Source organism: Chamaea fasciata, unplaced genomic scaffold, assembly GCF_029207755.1.
Source record: "Chamaea fasciata isolate MVZ Bird 193981 ecotype frontalis unplaced genomic scaffold, bChaFas1.0.hap1 SCAF_17, whole genome shotgun sequence".
In the NCBI taxonomy this organism is placed as follows: Eukaryota; Metazoa; Chordata; class Aves; order Passeriformes; family Sylviidae; genus Chamaea; species Chamaea fasciata.
Window position 1 is genome coordinate 15,079,220 of NW_027094102.1, and position 18,677 is coordinate 15,097,896.

Sequence of the window (18,677 nt, forward strand, 5' to 3'; positions counted from 1 at the left end):
CCCTGCCAGATCCCCTGATGGATGTTTTGCCCACATATTACAGGAGCAAAGAGGGAGAGAGGCTGCAGGACTAGGGCAGAGGCAGGAGCAGACTCTGGAAGTGCCAACTGCCAGCTCATGCTTCCTCCTCCTAACTCTTCCATCCCAAACATTTGCTTAGAGCCCAGGTCACTGCTGGAAGGAGGCAACACAGCAAGCAGGACAGACAGGAAGCAGCTGGTGCAGCCAGTGGGCCACATGGGCACTGGGGCAGCTGGAGGCTGTGGTTGTGCTTTCACAGGGGTGAGACTCACCCAAATATGAGCAGGTTCTTCTCCACACGGAAGCACTCAGCCCGCAGGTACCGTCGCGTCTTCTCGTTAAAGCGCCGCGAGCGTGTGGGTCGCTCATCTGAGTCACTGTCCAGCTCAGAGAACTCCATCAGCTCATCCTCTTCGAAGGAGTTGTAGTGTTTGGTTTGCTTCCGCACCCGGGGTCTGTCGATGACCAGGCTCTCCTGTGACGGACAGAGCAGAGGGCGTTCTCAGGTACAGACAGAAACACTTGTATGTGCTCTTCTGGCCCCTGTCACCTGGGCTCTGTTCAGTCTCTGGCTCCTAGTTTGTCAGTCACATTCCCATGGTGAAGATGGAAGGCTTAACATCACCTTCCCACTTGGATACCTGCTTCAAGTTACCTGTGTGAGTTCTGCCTGCACAAGTGACAACTCCTGGCCAGCACAAAATTCAGCCTGACTGACGGCGGGCTGAAAATCAGACCCTCTGTGCCCAAACTGCTGATTGCCAGCAGCTGACTCAGCTCTGAGTCACTCCTGGCCGTCTCCGCACTGCCTGCGACAAGGGCTGCGCTGAAGGCAGTGTAATCTCTGTGTCAGAGGGACAGGTGGGCTGGAACAGGAAAAGCAGCTTCCAAGAAGGTGCAGGAAGGAGCAATATGAAATTAAATAGCACGTATCTGCCCCCTCTGCTTACCCCACCCTGTTGGATGAATTAATGCCATGTAAATCTGCCTGGATTTCAGGCACATAGGACATACACACAAACTCTCCTATTGCTCCAGCTTGAGCAGTGAGCTTTGCAGAGCTGCAGGGCCTCCCTCCTGCTGCTGTCTAAAACCATCTCTTACAGCACTGCTGCCTTAGCTGAAATTATGGCAGCCCCAGGGCTGCACTGGAGCCAGTGGCAGCACCCTGTGCCTGATGGAGGAGCTGGAAAGCTTGAGCTGCAGCCAAGCTCATCCCCTCAGCGGGGCCAGCAGAGCATTGGGACCCCATCTGTCCCCTCCTGCCTCTTGACAGGCAGAGGGACCAATCTGCCCTCATGAGAGGCAGCAGAGGGGCAGCTCCAATCTCTGCTCTCTGTGACCAGGGACAGGACCCATAGGAATGACTGGACCTGCATCAGGGAAAGTTTCTTCCCCCAGAGGGTAGTCAGGTACGGAACAGGCTCCCCAGGGAATGGGCACAGCCCCAAGGCTGTCGGAGGTTTTTGCCAAGAAGCACTTGAACAATGCTCTCAAGCAGAGGGTGGGATTGTTGGGACTAGTTTGAGTACAGATTGAGTACCCTGAAAGATCAGGGAGACCCAGATCACCATGTGGCTGAAGAAATCAGGGCTTTAGCCAGCATTCGTGGGTCAGTCTTCCCTTGCAGTAATTCTTCATGCCCAACACAAACCTCTTCAGGAGCCCAGAGGAAGCATTCAGCTCCCACTTGGACACCAGGCCACATGGTGTCAGATCAGTTGAAGGACACATGGGCCACAAACTGCATCCTACCTTTTCATTCTTGGCATCTGTATCGAGCTCTGCTATCTTGGCCCACTTCTGCCAGAAGTTGGGGTCATCTAAGGAAATATCCGTTCTGTTTCCTGATGCTACAAAGCTGGCCTAGGAGAGAAAGAAGAGGAGTGAACAGGGTGCAACCCACCATCCGGGTGTGCTTTCTCCCATACAGAGATCCCCCACTCGCCTGTCTGAGTGCACGGTCTTGCTGCTGAGGGATGTTACACTCTAAGCTGATATGTGCCAGAGGATATGATACACTCTAAGCTGATATGTGCCAGATATGTTTGCCTAAGGGAGCTGAAGCCCTCTGTTCTGCAGTCATGCCTGACCCACTGTAAATGGAGCCTGGGCTGTGCAAGAGGAGGAGGGACAGATAACCCTTAGTGGCCCCAGCAGGCACCAGCCAGAGCAAAGCACAGAGCTGGCTCCTCAGGCTTTATCTGGGGGTTTTGTCAGGCCCCACAGCACTCAGCTTCCATGGCACAGCAGCACCTGGCTTCGGGCACCATGCAGGTGCCCCGCCACCCTGGGGTCCCTACGTAGAGCCAGACCTCATGGCTGAACCCTCCCAGGCAGCCTTCCATCACCTGCCAGGCTGGTGGCCCCTCCTCAATGCTCTGTTGACCGCCAGAGAGACAGGAGACCACACCAGCTACAGTGCCCCAGCAAGGTCTCACTCCTGGGCACAGTGGGACAGCAGAGCTTGGCCTCCATGTGGACATGTCTCCACACACAGGTAGGAGGTCGGCTGACCACTACTCCCCTGCATGTTCCCCTTCCTCCAACCCCAAAGGAAATCCCCCTTCCCTCCCAGTGGAGCACAGCACACCTTTGCAAATGTGGACCCCTTCCCTTCAGACTGGATCGTGATGGTCTGTGTCCTGCGCTGGAGGATCTGATCAATGTCTTCCTCACAGAACTTCGACCCCTCATCCTCCTCATCCATGAGTGCGCCATAGGCACCCTTCCGCAGCAGGTCCTCCACCTCCATCTTGGAGAGCTGTTGAACCTGCCCAAAGCACAGGGGCATCACCAACCTGGCCAGCAACCATGACCACTGCACAATAGGAGAAGGCTCCTCTCTCTACTCCAGGAGAAAGGGCCCCAAGCCAATCCAGACTTGATGCTGTTAAAGCAAAGAGGTCACTTCAAAACTCTTCCTGAAGGACTGTCAGGAATTTCAGTCCATGTCATCCCAGACACAGCATCACATATTCCCCATCCTCACGGTAGTGCAAGAACAGCCTGGCAGGCTAAAGAGCAGCAGTACGAGTATGTGGGACTGGGCTCTCCTTCCCCAAAGCCTGCCCAATCTCTGCTCTGACCTGGCAGTGACTTGCAAGAGGAGAAGAGATCTCCTGCAGAGGCTCCCTGCAGGCCCTGCTCCAGCAGCCAACCTACCCCATTGGTGCTGCCCTTGCGATTGATGTCCTGCAGCACAGCTTTATCCAGACCCAGCTTCAGGCTGGCCTTGTCGAACATCTCCCGCTCATAGGAGTTCCTGGTGATGAGGCGATAGACCTTCACGGCCTTGCTTTGCCCGATCCGGTGGCAACGAGCTTGAGCCTGTCAGTGCAGGGGGCATGGTGTCAGTGCAGGGAGCCCAGCGGGGTGAGGACTGTGCGGCTTGTGGCACCCTGCAGCATCAGCATCTACACTCACCCACCTGACCCACAGTCACCTCCCACCCACCACAGCACCCTAGCTGACCTGGCAGGGCTCTGGCACAGCCTGCACAGCTGTGGAGCAGGAATGGGAGATCCCGGCACGCTCAGGCAAGGACACAGGGCTCAGGTTGGAGCCTTGGCTCTCTGCAGATGTGGCACACAACATTGTACCCACTCCAAAACCAGGCATGGACACAGCGTGGCCTGCTCTGTGGCCTGTCTGTGCTTTCAAAACCACACTGCGATCTCCCCCATGTCCTGTTCCCTCTGCCCACATTCCTGCCAGCTATCCTGGTACGGCACCTTGTGCCCAGTACAGCTGGTGCTGCTGCCCTGTTCTCCCTGCATCCTATCACAAGTGATAGAACTGTGCCTCAGGACCTCCTGACAGCCTGGCCCTGCCCAGCCCATTACCTGCAGGTCATTCTGTGGGTTCCAGTCGGAATCAAAGATGATGCAGGTGTCAGCAGCGGTCAGGTTGATGCCCAGCCCACCTGCCCGTGTGCACAGGAGAAAGACAAAGCGATCCGAGTCGGGCTTGCAGAAGCGGTCGATGGCAGCCTGGCGCAGGTTGCCGCGCACCCGCCCATCAATGCGCTCGTAGGTGTACCTGCTCAAGAGGAGGGAGAGGGTAGAGTAGAATCACAGTGGGGCCTGAAGAGGCTGCAGCTTTCAAATCCCTTTCTGCTTCTTCTCCCAGGCTATGTGGGCACACCAGCCAGGACTTACTGGCAGGGCCTGTGCCCAGGTGGAGGCCCAGGCCCCATTAGCCTGGGTGCACTGTGGTTGTTCCCAAAAGTTGTGTCTCTTACGATGACAAAATCATCACAACCCCATGCATGGTGTATGGATATGGGGCTCACGGGAACCAGGACCAAGGGGAGGATCTACTTCCACCTGGTCACTCTGAGGACTAGCCCTAGACTACACAAAATGAAAGGTCTGAGCTGCTCTGGGGTCTCCGCACCCACCAGCAGCAGACGGTAACTTGGATCCATCGGTATGTGAGCATGGAATAGCAAAATCCCCAGCCTGTGTTGTGGCCACTCCGTGTGCAGTGCATGGAGGTACTGTGAAGGAGCCGTGGTGAATGCTGGAGCCTGTACTAACCGTCTCTGGATGAGATAGTCTTCAAGGATGTCAAGGCAGCGCACCATCTGTGAGAAGATGAGCACCTTGTGCCCACCAGCGATCAGCTTGGGAAGCAGCTTATCAATGAGAACCAGCTTCCCAGCTGCCTGGATCATCGCCTGCAGCTGGAAGTCAGGTGCCTCGGGGCAGTGCGTTTTACGGAAGTCTTCCAGGATCTTCTCCTCTGCCCCTGCCAGGTGAAAAGGGATGTGAGCTCTTGGCAAGGCTGGCAGTGCAGCAGCCCAGGGCAGCAGGAAGGGACCACATGAGCAACAGAACCCATGCAGTCAGAGCTAGGGAGGTTGGCTAGAGACCTCCTGCAGACCCTCCACTCCTGGGACCGAACTTCTTCAGGGCTCACATCAGCCCTTGGCAGAAAAAGTCAGGTTGGGATGTTGGTCCTGTGTCAGAACATCCCCAAACACAGTGAGCCTCAGGAGACCCTGAGGTGCCCATCAGCAAGCAGCCCTTTGAGGGAGCTGGGCTGCCTGGGAAGGCAACGGGGCAGAGCACTGCCACACCACCAGCAGACGGCACCAGGCCTGAGCTGGGTCCCCAGCTGGGCAAGCTCTGTTGGGAGAGAACAGTAAATGTTGCAGAGATACCTGTGTGTCCCCCCACACAACTCCTGTGCACAGCCCTCACCATTGATGAGGTACGGATGATTGCAGCATTTGCGCAGCTCCATCATGGTATTGATGAGGTTGGGCATATTGTGCTGGTTGGCACCCTTGGAGAGAAAGGAGAAATTCTTCTCCAGGATGGCCCGGTAGTATTTCTTCTGGATATTGGTCAGCTCCACCTCAATGATGGTCTCCTGTTTGGGTGCCAGATTCTTCTCTACATCATCCTTCAGCCGTCGCAGCATCATGGGCTTCAGGATGGACTGCAGCTTCTTCACCTGCAGAGCAAGCGCAGACACTCACTGCCCTCCCTGCATGGCAAGCACATGGGCCCAGCAGAGGAGAGACTGGAGAGCAGAGAAGACTGGAGCCTCCCCACGCTGCAAACCCACTACAGGTGATTCTGGAGCAGCTGCTCAGGAGCCAGCCAGGACAACTTCAGGGGCTGGAGTCCTTGGGGCAGGCATGACCAGTCCCAGGCTATGAACTCCCCATGCCTCTGCTGCCAGAAGCCTTAGGTGTCTGATGCAGGAGGAGAGCTGAGAGTTTGGATGGTAGCCGAGATGGCAGTTGCTTCATGCATCTGTGCCTGCTCCCAGAGAATGACAACTTTTGCACAATTTCTACATTCAAAAGGCAGTGGGACAGCCCAGGCAACTAAGCAGCTTGCCATGACCCACGTTCAATGAGAGCTTTGGAGGAAGGCTCTCCAGGGGAGCCTGACAGGGTAATTGACACATGGACTTGCTGACCCCCCCCCCCCCCCCCCATTCCCCCTGCACTGTTGTTGGTCTCAGGGACAGACCAGGTGGGAGAGGCAGGTGAGCTGTTCTACCCAGACATGCAAGGGCAGCAGAGAGTCAGTTGGGAGCAGACCACTGCAGGGATGGGTCTCCTCTCCCCAGAGCAGTGTCACGGGCTCTGTAACAACTCTACTTCTCCTGGTATGAGGAGTGCTATCCACTTCCATGAAGCACATGTCTGAAAGCATGCCTGGTTTGGTCACCAGTTGCCCCAGTGGCCTGTGCTAAGTCACCGGTATCATTCTTCCAGGTACCTGCTCCTCTGTCTTCAGGTCTCCAAACTCCTCCAGGAAGGCTGTCTCTGAGGGGAACTGCTGTGGCTCCAGAAAATTTAGGAGGCTGAAGAGCTCCTCTACCGAGTTCTGCAGGGGGGTCCCTGTCAGCAGCACCTTGTGCTCCTGGGAACACACAGGAAAGAGGTTGAGGGCTCAACCCCATTAGCTGGGGTTGAAGGTGTCCCAAGAGCACAATGTTTTTTGTCTTCTAGCCTAAGAAGCACTCTGGGTGCACACAAACACACCTGAGAGGCTTCCCTGGCCACAGTGACAGTCCTGACCAAGCCCCCGCCACACAGCACTGTCTTGTGGCTCCCAGGATGCTCCTGTGCACATGTTCCAGTCCAGCTCTGTGCAACAAGAGCCAAACCCAAGATCTCACACTGCTCCCAGGCTTCAGCCCTGCTCCGGCACAAGACCCTCAGGTAGGGCTGTGCTGGCACTGGACAGGGATGCTGACAGAGCCCAAGTTTCTGTGCAGCTGGGAGCAGTATGTCTGTCTTTGGAGCTCAGACAGAGCAAGAGGAAACATGGCCCTGAGCCATGGGACACCAAGGGGCAGCAGTGGCCTGCTGCTAGGGCCAGTCTCAGCAGGGTGCTCCAAAATCAGCAGGGGCTGGTAGTACTGTGCACTGGGAACAAAGGGGAGCTTTCCTTACAGGTTCACCAGGTAGGTACATGTGCAGTATAAGGAGATGGGGTCCAAACAAACCCCAAGACCTGGGGATGTGAGGACCAGATGACCCCTCAAGGAGAATGCTCTCCCTGCCATGCCTGACAGCATAGGCTCGGGCTTCAGGCACCACCAGGTGCTGGTCCTGGGTGCACCAGCTCCTCTATCCCAGCACTGCCAGAGCCTTGGGCTCACTACTCAGGCTAATCCTCCTGCCCAGTCTAGTGCAGGAAATGACCTCAGGAGTGGCCAGCTAGGAAAGAAGGGCAATTGTAAGGTGGGAGACTCCCACAGGACTTGTACAAAGGAAGGTGATGGTTTAGAAGGGGAACCAGTAGCAGCCCTGCTTTGACCCAAGCTCACAACCCAGCAGGGCCCTGCACAAGACACAAAGTTAAGGGAAACAGCAGGGTCTTTTGGAACTTGTGGGAGTCATGAGACTAGTTATTTTAAGAGGCCTGGCCCAGCTACAGGTGAGTGAGATGGAAGCTGGATACAGCTGGAAGATCCAAAAAGCCTGTTGGCCCTTGGTTCAGCTAACAGCAGCACTGCTTTTCCCAGGGCTGGAAAAGAGCTGGACATCAAAATGATTTCTCAGAGCAGCTCACGGAGCCCTTTGTTAACCCACCCCTGACATGGACTGGTCCTATGTTTGCACAGCAGTAAGAAACCAGCTCGAACACTACAGCCCTGCCCAGTGTAGGGCACAAGGCACACCATGCCTGCGATGCTGTTCAGGGCTGGCCAGCAACTGTCCCCATGTGCTGCAGCAGCCCACACTGTGCTGCAAGGCTGGGCAGGGCTCTGGCAGGGAGCACCCCCAGATGGGAAGGCACAGGGGGAGTTAATATTCCACTTCGGCAAAAAGAAGTTTGTGAGGGCTGCAGGGCACCAGTGCCCCATCCATCAAGGGGCCTCCTGGATGGTTTTCCTCCTGCGTGGCACAGGGCTTGAGCTGCTGACAGTGGTATCTGACTGCTCAACACGGCCATCTCCAGCCCACCCTGCTCCCAGGTGAACCCAGGCAGGACATGCTCACCAGGGCCATGAGCTTCAGCCCCTCCAGGAGTTTGCAGTTCCTGTTCTTCAGGCGATGTGCCTCGTCAATGACCACACAGCGCCACTGGATCTTCTTCAGCTCTGGGCAGTCCGCAAGGATCATCTCAAAGGTAGTGATAACCACCTGGAACTTGAAGATCCCAGGGAGAGGGTTACCCTAGGGAAACAGAAATCAGACTTTGAGTCTTGCAGGGTGGCAGGACACTGTCAGACCTCCTGTCTGACAGTATCAGTGTGAGCATCTGACTCTGAGCTGGAATTTCCCCAGCTCTCTCTCAAGCATTGGGCAGGTTTCTGCAAGCCTCCTTGATGGCCACAGGCTGTGTCCCTCCAAATAGACACGGCCCCAGGGCAAGCACATAGGCCTGGACAAGAACCAGGGCTATGCTGCATCCTCCCCGTTCTGCATGAGTCATGCCTGTTCACTCATACACAGTGCAACTTGAACCCATGCCAGCAAATGGGGCTGTAAAGATCACTTTTTCACTCTCCAGACGAACAAGCTCCACAGGCAGCTCAGTGCTTCCCAAGTAAAGGAAGCCAAGGCTGGGGGACACATCCTGGGAGAGATGTGTGCGTCAGTCACCTGTGTGTCCCTGTACACCATCTCGTACTGCTGGATCATCTGCCGGCTGATCTGGCTGCCATGGTACACAATGGCGTTCATCTCCGTCCAGGTGCGGAACTCCCTCTCCCAGTTCGTGATGGTGGAGAGAGGTGCGATGATGAGGAAGGGGCCATGGATGCCCATCAGGAATATCTCTGAGAGGAAAGTGATTGACTGGATTGTCTTCCCCAAACCCATCTCGTCAGCCAGGATGCAATTCTTCCTGCAGAGATGGATAGGGTCAGGTCAGTGTGGCTCTTGGGGGCAGAAAAGACTCTCACCAACTCTTTGATGGGATTTCAGGCACACCACCTCTGTCCACACTTCTCTGACCCTGCAGCACAGAGCATGGAGGGACTCTGATATAGTGGCCCAAATCTGTCTGGGTAAACCCGCCAACTTCTTATAAAATCATGGATTCAAAATCAGCATGAAAGATGCTATTTTGCAGGTACACACAAGCCAGGGAAAGATGCATGTTGTGGCCTGCTGCAGCTGAGAGGATATATATTCCATCCTGCCTGCCACACAGTGGGTCACCAATAGCCTGGTCAATACCAAAAAAACAGGTGTATGTTAGAACCATAGCTAGGTCCTATTACCTCCAAGACTCATCAGCATTGACCAGGGAGAAACATTCCTCAAGACTCAGTTGCAAAGCTAAAGCAAATCCACTGTTTCTGGCAGCTGCCTGCCATCTCCAGCACTTGAAGGACCCAGTGGCTGCTCTGTCAAGCCCCTCTTCATCAGCTCTGCTCCCCAGCTTCGCTGTTCCCATGACAGCACACACAGGGCTTGCTCCCAGCAGGACAGCTCATGGCAGCACTAGGCTCCGGCCCCTCACCTGTTATACCAGTTAAAGAGCAGCCAGTTCATTCCCTCCAGCTGATACTCCCGCAGCTGGTTGCTGTTCTTGTACTCCCGGGACTTCTCCAGTTTCTGCCAGGACTCAGACGCTGGGCGCTCCTAGGAGGGGACAGCAGGAGCGAGGTCCATGGGAGATGCTAACGCCCAGTGAGGCCAGATCCTGCTGCTGGGGCTGCACATCAGGGAAAACACTTCAAAGCAGTCACTGACAGCTGAGTCACAGCAAGGGCTTGGCCTCTGGAACCCACCCTCACATCTCCAGAGGGGAGGATATAGGGCTTGCACTGCAGCACCAGGGACAAGGTCAACCCTCTGGACTGTGGCAAGACACAGCCAGTCCCTGCGCCCAGGGCAGCGAGCTGCCAGCCGGGTACGTTACCTCAGGGTACGTTACCATGTGCTTGATTTCTGGAGGGATTTGGAGGGCTTCAAACTCTTTAATCTTCCCTGGGTCGACATCCTCCTCCAGCTCCCAGGTGCTCTCCTCATAGGGCAGCGAGCACCACTTCACCAAGTAGTGAGTCACCTCCTGCAGCATAGAGAGAGACAGACTCAGAGACAGGGAGGGCCAGCAGCCCTCCATCCACCCTGTGCCAAGGGTTCTCGGGGACAGGAAAGGCTGTGCAAGGGAAGGCTGGGAAGGCTCAGGGTGCTCAGAAATGACCCACAATGTACGCCATGAGGCCAGGCCTCCTGCCAAGTCTCCCTCCTTCCCTCTATGGGGCAAGTAAGAGATGCAGCTTCTCACCTCCCCAGTGTCAGGGTCTTTTGTGTGAGCCACCTCCAGAATTCGATCTACCTCCACGTAGTCCGGGTTGAACAAATCCTCATCAGGCTGTGATGGCAAACAGTAAAGCAGAAGGTAAGTTCAAGGTGATTCCAAGGTTAAACAGATGGGTACAAGTAAACAGCTGCGGGGCATCTGTTCCCTGGATGCTGCTAGCTGTGTGCAACACACCAAATGCCCCGGACACAGGTACAGACATCTGTCTCTGGGCAGGGAGGATGCAGGAGCCCGGCAGAAGGCAAAGCTTTCTTTGGAGCAGTCACATGCTCTGTGCTGCCCTTGCTGGGAGGCAGGAATGTCCTCTCCAGCCTATCTGGCCCCAAGGTACAAGTCCTATAGTGTCTGCTCCAGCTGATGTGCAGCATCCAGAGCTGTGACAGCCACAGTCCATAGCACCCAAGGAACCCCAGGGCTGCAAGGAGTGACATCTTGGTCTCTGTCTCTGCCTCCCTCTTGGCCCACCTAGCATAGGCCTTGGAGAGACACGGCCTAGGGCTTGGGAAGGAGAAAAATCAGGCTTCTACGCTCACATCTCTCCAAATCCCAGTTAGTTACAGGAAAAGTGCATGTGCTCCTTGCTGAACCATCAGTGGTACAGAGTGTTCCAACACATGATTTTTTTTTTTTGCGTCCTGAGAAAGACCCCAAACAGACTTGTGAGTGAGAAATTTGACACACACCCCCAGCTTTCCAGCTACAATGGAGAAATTTTCATAGCCTACTGGCCTGATTTACACTTGTAAGGGGCAGTTTGAGGAGATCCAACAACTACCTCTGGAGCAGCAAGTTAAATTACAGAACACCTTTCATACTAAGCAAGATTTATCTGCTTATAGAACAGAGCAGGCAGGAGCTCCCCTAAGCCCAGATATTTATAGTTCCCTCTCTCCCACAGCATTTCTGCTCCACCACAGAAGCACCTCCAGCCCTAAATGCTGCCCCGCCTCCCATCAAGCAACTCTTCCAGAGCTGGCAAGTGATACTTGTCACCCTGCTCATAATTCCACCAGTGACACTACAGGTGTCCAGGGCACAGTCATGGACCCTCAGCTTCAGCCTTGGTGCCTTTGGGCCTGGAGATGGACTGGTCTCAGCAGCCAGGTGTCAGGGGCAGCTCCTGGCCTGCTCAGCCATGACACTGGGGTCAGGCACAACTGCTCACTGCGCTCCACTCTCACCTCTGTAAAAATATGTTTCATCTGAGCCTGCTTGTTCCGGAAGCGCTTTATCTTCTGCGAGATCCTGGGGTCTTTCTCCAGCTCCTCCAGTGTTGCCCATTTACAGTGGAGGTAAGAGCTGCAGGGGGGGAAAAAATCAACAACACATGACCAAGAGGCCTTTGGTCCCAAACCCATCCACCACACGGAGCAGCGTGGATCTCCCAGCGATCCAGAGAATGCCCAGCCCATGCCTATGCCACCCCAAAAGGGGAAAGCCATACCCCAGGACCACGCCAAGACCAAGCACTGAAGCTGCAGCAGCATCCCTGCTTCCCACCACCACGGTGATCAGGAGGACAGGGGCAGGAAAACAGGGATGCTGGGGCTGCAGCTAGGGATGGGATGGAGGTGGGAGCACACAGTCCTTGCTCCTGCATGCACAGGGCCCACATAAAAAAGCACCACAACACTGCACGTACAAGTTCCTGTACTTGACGTAGAACTCCTCTGTCTCAAATGCCAGGCCTCCAGGATGAGCCTGAAACCAAGGAAAGGAGAGTAAGTGACAGTCAGAGGCTGTGCAGAAGCTGGGGGGGGCATGCTCAGCCATCCCCTGCCTGGCCACAGGCTCCTGGGACTGAGCCCCAGGGATGGTGAGGACAGCCAGGCACTCATGCTGCTGCTCTGGAGACACAGTAGCCCTAGGGAACATGATGTGAGACCACCCTTAAGCATGGGGGACTCCAACACCTTCTGGGCATCAGCCCAGGCCTGACTCCTCTCCAGAGACTTTCCGTGCCCAGGACAGGAGACGCACCACACTGATCCACAGCTCAGAAAGGTGCCAGTCTGAGCATATCCCAGCACTCCACCACCAAGAGCAGCAAGAGCACCAACTGCTGCAACAACTTATGTCCCTGCTGCACAGGGCAGACAGGTCCCATCCCTCCTCTGCTCAAGGACTTCCAGCCCCCCTGACATCTTTGCCACTCACCTCCTTCTGCACCATCCTGGAGGCAAGGATCTTCTCAATGATATTGGCATCATCCTCGGGAGGCTCCTAGGGACAGGACAAGAGAGCTCTGTTTTTCTGGTTCATCATGTGCCCCTGGCACTCTCCCAGCACAGAACAGCTGCTTGCTCCTCTCTCAGTTCCCCAGACAGGCAGACAGAGTTGGCACTGGGAGCTGGGAAAGCTGTGCTTGGGGAGCCCTTGCTGGGTGCGAGAGTGTAGGTGCTGCCACTTACACTCACCCTTTTCTGTCCTCTTCAAGTCAGCCAGGCCACAGAACTGTTGGGTTTGCTGTGCGGATCCTTCCAGCTACACCAGGGCAGCCAGAGAGGGTGGAAAGTCTCCCAAAAGAGAGGAGGGAGCTTGGGGCACCTTTGCCCATGGACTCAACAAAGGAAATATGCCAAAATATTCCTGCTCCACGGCACTCCTCATGCCACATTCTGGTCATGCCTTGGCAGTTATACAGCCCCACGGTGCTGTAAGGCCCCAAGGACCTCAGGAGAGCAGGCAGCATTATCTGTCAGGCCCTGCCACATGTCACCTGCACACTACCATCTGCCTGTGGCCACAGGACATGGGCAACAGCACCTCACCCCACCACTCTCCATGCAGCTCTTCCTGGAAGGCTCAAAGTACCGCCTCCTTCCCTCTGCAGGCTTCTACTGTCCCCAGAGATTCACCCATAGATCCCTCTACTGGGACCCAGGGGCTCCCAGCACAGCCTCTCTCGCTGAACACAGGCTTTGCTGCAGGTGACCCCAATGCTGTCCTGCTGCCAGCTCTGGGGAGGTGGAAGCTCTCCTGGCTGTGGCTGTGCCAGGACCAGCCACACCGAATGCCAAGGGACAAGACAGCCAGGCTTGTGCCTGTCTGTGCTATAGAGAAGACACACAGAGGAAGATTCGGGGGAGATGACAGCCACCAAAAACGTGGAGCCTGCTTGAGCATTAGAAATATCAGTTCTGCTTTGGCTCAAAGATAGTACAGCAGAAAGAGGAGCAAAGTGCAGAGCGGAAAGCAGAAGGACTCTGTTCATTCCCTTCCGACGGATGCAGAGTATGGACCAAGGCAAAGGAGCCCTGAGGCGTCACTCTGCAGACTAGAAAGTCTCAAAGAAAGGCATGGGGCAGCCTGGGGAAGGACAGACAAACAAGCCATCCCACACCACTCACCTGAAAGTGTCTGAGAAAGCCAAGACCATGCCCAGGGCCACAGCAGCCCTTCCATCCCCAGCGCAGAGGTGATTGCTGCCTTGTCACTGTTCTTGAGTGCACGGAAGGATGTTGAACCCAGCATCACAACAGAATGAGCAGGGAACAGCAGTTCTGCCTGGGCCCCTCGGCTGCCATCTGAGGCCCAGAGCAAGATTTCTGCCCTATCTGGGGAACTCTGCCCTACACTGGGTTAAGAGAGCTCAAGGCAGCATGCAGAAGTGCTCCTGCCACAGTCACTGTGCAGTGCCTGCTCCCCCATGCCCAGACATCCACCCGGGCACTGCTGGGCTCTGCTTGACCCTCCCACGGAGGGTTTGTGTGAACATGGCCATCACACCAGTCCAGTGCCCTGGTGCTGGGAGCTCCCATGCTGATCCACAGCCCTTAGACAGGCTTCCGCTGGTCTGTGGCTCATCGCTGGCTGCCCGAAGGCTGCTGCAGGAGCCCTGCACTGCCCAAAGAGCTGTTTAGGACTATGTCCAGGATGCAGGAGGAAGGCTGCAAGTCCAGGCCATGGAGAGAGCAGTCCTGAGGTCGCAGCACTCACATCCTGCCCTGCCTGTCAGTTCCAATCTTGGGAGCAGCCACTGGCAGGCCCAGCTGGGCAGGCTGGCCAGGCCTCAGAACCACCACCTAGCCTGGCTGCTTTGGACATCAGACTTATTGACCCATCCGGAGCAGGACAAACTGAGGTGGAAGTTTACGACTGACAGGAAACAGGGTGGGAGCGTGGTCACATGCCAAGGGCAGCTCATACTTGCTGCTTCGAAAATCTCACTTGGAGAGACGATTGCCAGAAGCCCAGCTGGGACACAGCCTCAGGCAGAGCTGAAGCAGCACCGGCAGTATATCCTGTGGGTGTGTGGCAGCACCAGGCCAGGCACGGATCATCAGGTCAGGGCTTATCAACAGAGCTAACACCCACCAAAACCTTGAGGGGACTAGACAAGGTAACAGAAACACCGTGAAAACAACTAGTGACCGTAATTAATTTAAGGTGGCAGCTTTCTTAGTGACCAGAGAGATGGAATTAGTTGCAGGATCCAACACACAGTCACAGACAGGCAGGAAGGAGCAAGCAGCACCCACCAGGAGCCAGCACTGAACCAGCGGGCAGAGGCAGAAGGATAGCAAAGTCCAAACTGCAGTAGCTCCGGGTGGTCCCTGCCATGCTGCCCAGATCTCTGACATGCTTCCCAGCAGATCAGCTCAGCTGGCAAGGGTCAGGCTGGCATTGCTACGCTCTAAGGCACTGACGGAGAGCAGCAATGTGGGCAGAAAATTATGACCTGGCTCCTACAAAGCCCTCAGCTGGCAGGGACAAAATAATAATCATCATGGACAGGAGCTACAGAAACCAAAGGCAAAGGTGGGCATGGGCAGTGGGTAGGAAATGTCCAGCGGCATGTCACATTCCAGGGGCCTTAGTCTCCAAGCAGAAGGGGGACAGTTGGCCAGCACACCTCTTGTCCATCTCACAGTTCCTGAAAAGCCAGCCTGAACTCTCCCAGACAGGCATTCTCTCACCCCATCCTTTAGCTGGGACCCACCACTTCCTCAAGCCTCAGCACTGACATTTTGGGATACCCTGCATGAGGCAGATCCCCCACACCCTGCAGTCCCACACCCAGCACTACCTCTGCCTGCCATGCCAGAGTAGAGGCGGAGAGTGCAGAGGTTCGTCCAGCTCCCAGCACAGCAATTGTCTCTCCATCATCATCCACAACCTTGAAATCCAGGTCCTCGTTGTACTTCCTCCTCTTCACCTGCCGTCCTGAGCGTCGTTTCTGTTTACAGGATGAAAAAATGCAGTGCCTGGAGGCACGGGCAGACCAAGTACCCCCTCCTTGCTCAAATGGCAGAGAGAAAGCCCCAGGGCTGCCAGAATTCCTTCCAGACCCTCCCCTGCCGCAGCAGGATGGGGGTGGTTTGGAAGAACAGGCACTTCTTGAGTTGCTGAGATCTCCATGATGACTCAGAAAGCACCATCAGTCCCCAAGACGTGAGGCAGAGGAGCCCTGTAGAGAAGCAGGGCATACAGCCCCCAGGCTACAGGGCCAACGTGTCCCCCTGTGCAGTGCCAGGAAAGAGAGCTGCCCAGAGCTGTGGTGGAGAGGGACACTTAAGGCTGAAACACGCAGGGCCCAGGTCAGCAGTGTGCACCCAACCTTGGGCCAACAGCTAACTTCAGGCTGATAGAAGCTGACTACACTACACTGCTGAACATGCTCTCTGACTCCTGTGCCCAGAGGCCTTTGTTGTGGTCCCACTGAGAGGTAGCCAGGATTTCACTCACTGGTAGCCAGCTGAGAGCTTTGGACATACCTGGCTGTCAGCTGACTCCGCAGACTCCTCTGGGCTCTGTACAGATGGGCTCAGGAGATCCTGATCCAAATCCAAACTGTTCACTGGTATCTCATTTTTCCTCTTCCCTTTTTTCTTCTTCTCCACAGGGATGTCTTTGCTGCCAAGGCAGACCAACAGTTAGATCATGTCCTGGGGATCTCAAGAGAGAGACAGCAGGCACCCACACAGAGCACTGCCTCCACCCAGAGGCAGCTCAAGGCTCTTGGGACCTCCCCCAGCACTGAGGATCCCCAGTCGCTGATGCTCATTAAGCACACCAAATGTTTCTCCATCCAGTTCCAGAACACTGGGATGAAAGGGTCCAGCTGCCCTGCCTGCTGTGGAGGTTGGGTGCTCTCACCAGCCAGGGAAACAACCCCATAGGGGCTGTAGGAGCTGGGGCTCATGGGGTCTAGCACAGGCACAAAGAGGCTCTCTCCACTGCCAAACTCCATATGCCAGGGCAGCAAGGCGCCTGCTTGGATCACAGCACTCCCAAACACACCCTGTGCTGACCAAAGTCAGAAATAAAGTTCAGCAGCTCCAGAGGCAATCCATGTCCTGGCACCCTGGAAACAAACCTTCAAGCCCAGTCTGAGGAGAACTGGCCCCACTGCTGGCCACCTCCTGCATGTGCCACAGAGCCCTGCCACACCCCAGTAAACCTTTACACCAAGCACAGTTCATGGTTTGTATTCCTGAGTCACAGCACTGAGCCCCCTCCCGGGGCAGCTGAGCAGACTGGTGTGAGCCTCCAGCTGGAGGGAGCTAAGCCCTGTGCTTGCCACAGACACGGGTGGATGTGGATCCAACTCCCACAGGCGCAATGGCCCGTCACAGCAGTCACTGCCAGCTCCAAGGGCCCACTGGGAAGCTCTGTCCCACCAGTCAACTGTCCTCCATGCTCAGGTCACGGAGGAGATTTGGGCTCTGCTTCCATGAATCCCACCACCTTCCTGAAAAACATGGAAAGACAAGCCCAGTCCCACGGCATGTTCTCAAATGTAAGGGCCACCTGCACCCCTGACTGCACAAGGAAAAGGGACCAGGAAGCACCACGGGTAAAAAACAACTGCTCCCAGTGTGCCAGTCCATCCTTACCCTCTGCAAGAAACACTGTTAAGGGAATGGCTCCAAAGAGCTGGTGCTTGTCCCAGGGCTGAGAAATGCCTCCTTCCTCACTTCCCGTCCCACCATTCCTTCCCTCCACATCCCAGATCTGCACAATGGCAGAGGAACCATTAGTTTCAAAGTGATGCCAAGGTTCTAGCTCCATTTAATGAGAAAAAACCTCTGCTTGTCTGTGACTAGCAGAAAAAAAAAGAGTAAAAATCTGTAGTTTAGGCCAAAAATGCCCTGGCCATGCATACATGCCTAAATTAGAGGCCTTGAAAATGCTGTGCGAGCAATAACTCCCAAGATATTGATTTGTAAGTCACAATTAACAACTGCTTCATTCATGAGTCAGTCATTGACTATGATTAGAAATAATTTAGAAGGAATTATGTCACCATTATCTGCCACTTAGAGGACTCCCAGCAATCATTCCATCCGCAGAGAGTACAAACTAACTAAAGCCTGCCGCTCGCCTCTCCCCTCTCTGTGCAGCCAGGGCCCCTCAGGCATCTCCCCAGCTCCACGTGGCCATGGGGCACAAGGGAATACACAGCCGTGCTCTCTGCAGAGCTTCCACTCTGACATGCATGGCCATCCCTCACACAGGGGGGTTTGCTGGTGGCTGACCCAGAGCCCAAAGCAAGTCTGAGAAAAGGCTCAAAGAGGGGCAACAGAGGCAGGGAAGTTGTAAGGAGGACCCAGGGGTTGGACTTTCCAAGCGGCAGAGCTGGAACTAGGTCCTCCTGGAAGGTGCAGATGAGTGGGAGGAAGTACCACAGGCTCAGGCTATACTGCGATAGAGCATCAGGAATGCAAAGAGCTTTGTGGAGCTCCCAGATTGCCACACACAGTTTCTTCTGGTTGCATGATGTGTTACAGGGTTATATTACATCGTTTAGTTTGCATGAAGCGGCCTCTTCACCAGGGCTCTGCTGGTATCCGGCACAGCAAGTTGGTTGCCTTTCAGCCCCCCGTGGTATGCCCAGAACCTGCTCTGCCCACATAGGAGAGCCAGGGTTTCCAATCTGCAGCTCGGGGTTACCCTGCCATGAGCCCCATCTCTGGCAGGGGGATCTGTCCGTGGGCTACTCACAACAGGCTGCACAGGCACGGGTTGCCCTGTATGTAATAGTCAGCACGCTGCGAAGGTACTGCTGGCAGCCGAAGGACCGACAAGAGCCATGAACGCCCACAGAACCACAAGCCTCCACCGCCTGCTCCTCCCCTGGCTTCCCCTGCTTTGGTCTGGTCCCACAGGTCCCGCTGCAGGGCCAGATCTCTGTGAACTGCCTATATGGCAGGTCCTTACTGGTGGAGCAGAAGTGTCACTAGGAAAATCTGAGAGTTGCATCCCTGATTCCAGGACCCTTCTTGGGGCCCAATGCTGCATTCACATGGGCTTCATCCTTCTCTTCCTTGTGTGCAGCCCTCTCCTTCCCTCTCCACCTCTATCCCTCTGCTGCAGCCCTCCTTGGTGCCTGGAGGAGCCTTTCCCTCACCCTCCCAGCACTGTCCACTTGATCCACCCATTCCCATCTGCTCTGGCTCA

General features: G+C 55.5%; 1 protein-coding gene across 6 annotated transcripts in view; it reads right to left on the reverse strand.

The window, feature by feature from the left end:
• CHD6 (chromodomain helicase DNA binding protein 6) overlaps positions 1-18,677 on the reverse strand; it is a 94,144-nt gene that overhangs the window by 24,709 nt on the left and 50,758 nt on the right. For 4 of the 6 annotated variants that reach the window (XM_066199163.1, XM_066199165.1, XM_066199164.1 and 1 more), the window contains 18 exons: positions 15,992-16,130; positions 15,304-15,453; positions 12,432-12,497; positions 11,917-11,975; positions 11,456-11,573; positions 10,239-10,325; positions 9,870-10,019; positions 9,468-9,589; positions 8,603-8,846; positions 7,997-8,173; positions 6,264-6,407; positions 5,229-5,484; positions 4,563-4,773; positions 3,867-4,062; positions 3,187-3,351; positions 2,615-2,794; positions 1,777-1,887; positions 294-496 (listed from right to left, as the gene is read on the reverse strand). In XM_066199163.1, the coding sequence (XP_066055260.1) occupies positions 294-496; positions 1,777-1,887; positions 2,615-2,794; positions 3,187-3,351; positions 3,867-4,062; positions 4,563-4,773; positions 5,229-5,484; positions 6,264-6,407; positions 7,997-8,173; positions 8,603-8,846; positions 9,468-9,589; positions 9,870-10,019; positions 10,239-10,325; positions 11,456-11,573; positions 11,917-11,975; positions 12,432-12,497; positions 15,304-15,453; positions 15,992-16,130 (2,778 nt within the window). The remainder of the gene's footprint in view (positions 1-293; positions 497-1,776; positions 1,888-2,614; positions 2,795-3,186; positions 3,352-3,866; positions 4,063-4,562; positions 4,774-5,228; positions 5,485-6,263; positions 6,408-7,996; positions 8,174-8,602; positions 8,847-9,467; positions 9,590-9,869; positions 10,020-10,238; positions 10,326-11,455; positions 11,574-11,916; positions 11,976-12,431; positions 12,498-15,303; positions 15,454-15,991; positions 16,131-18,677) is intronic. The other 2 variants (XM_066199166.1, XM_066199162.1) reach the window with 1 other exon arrangement.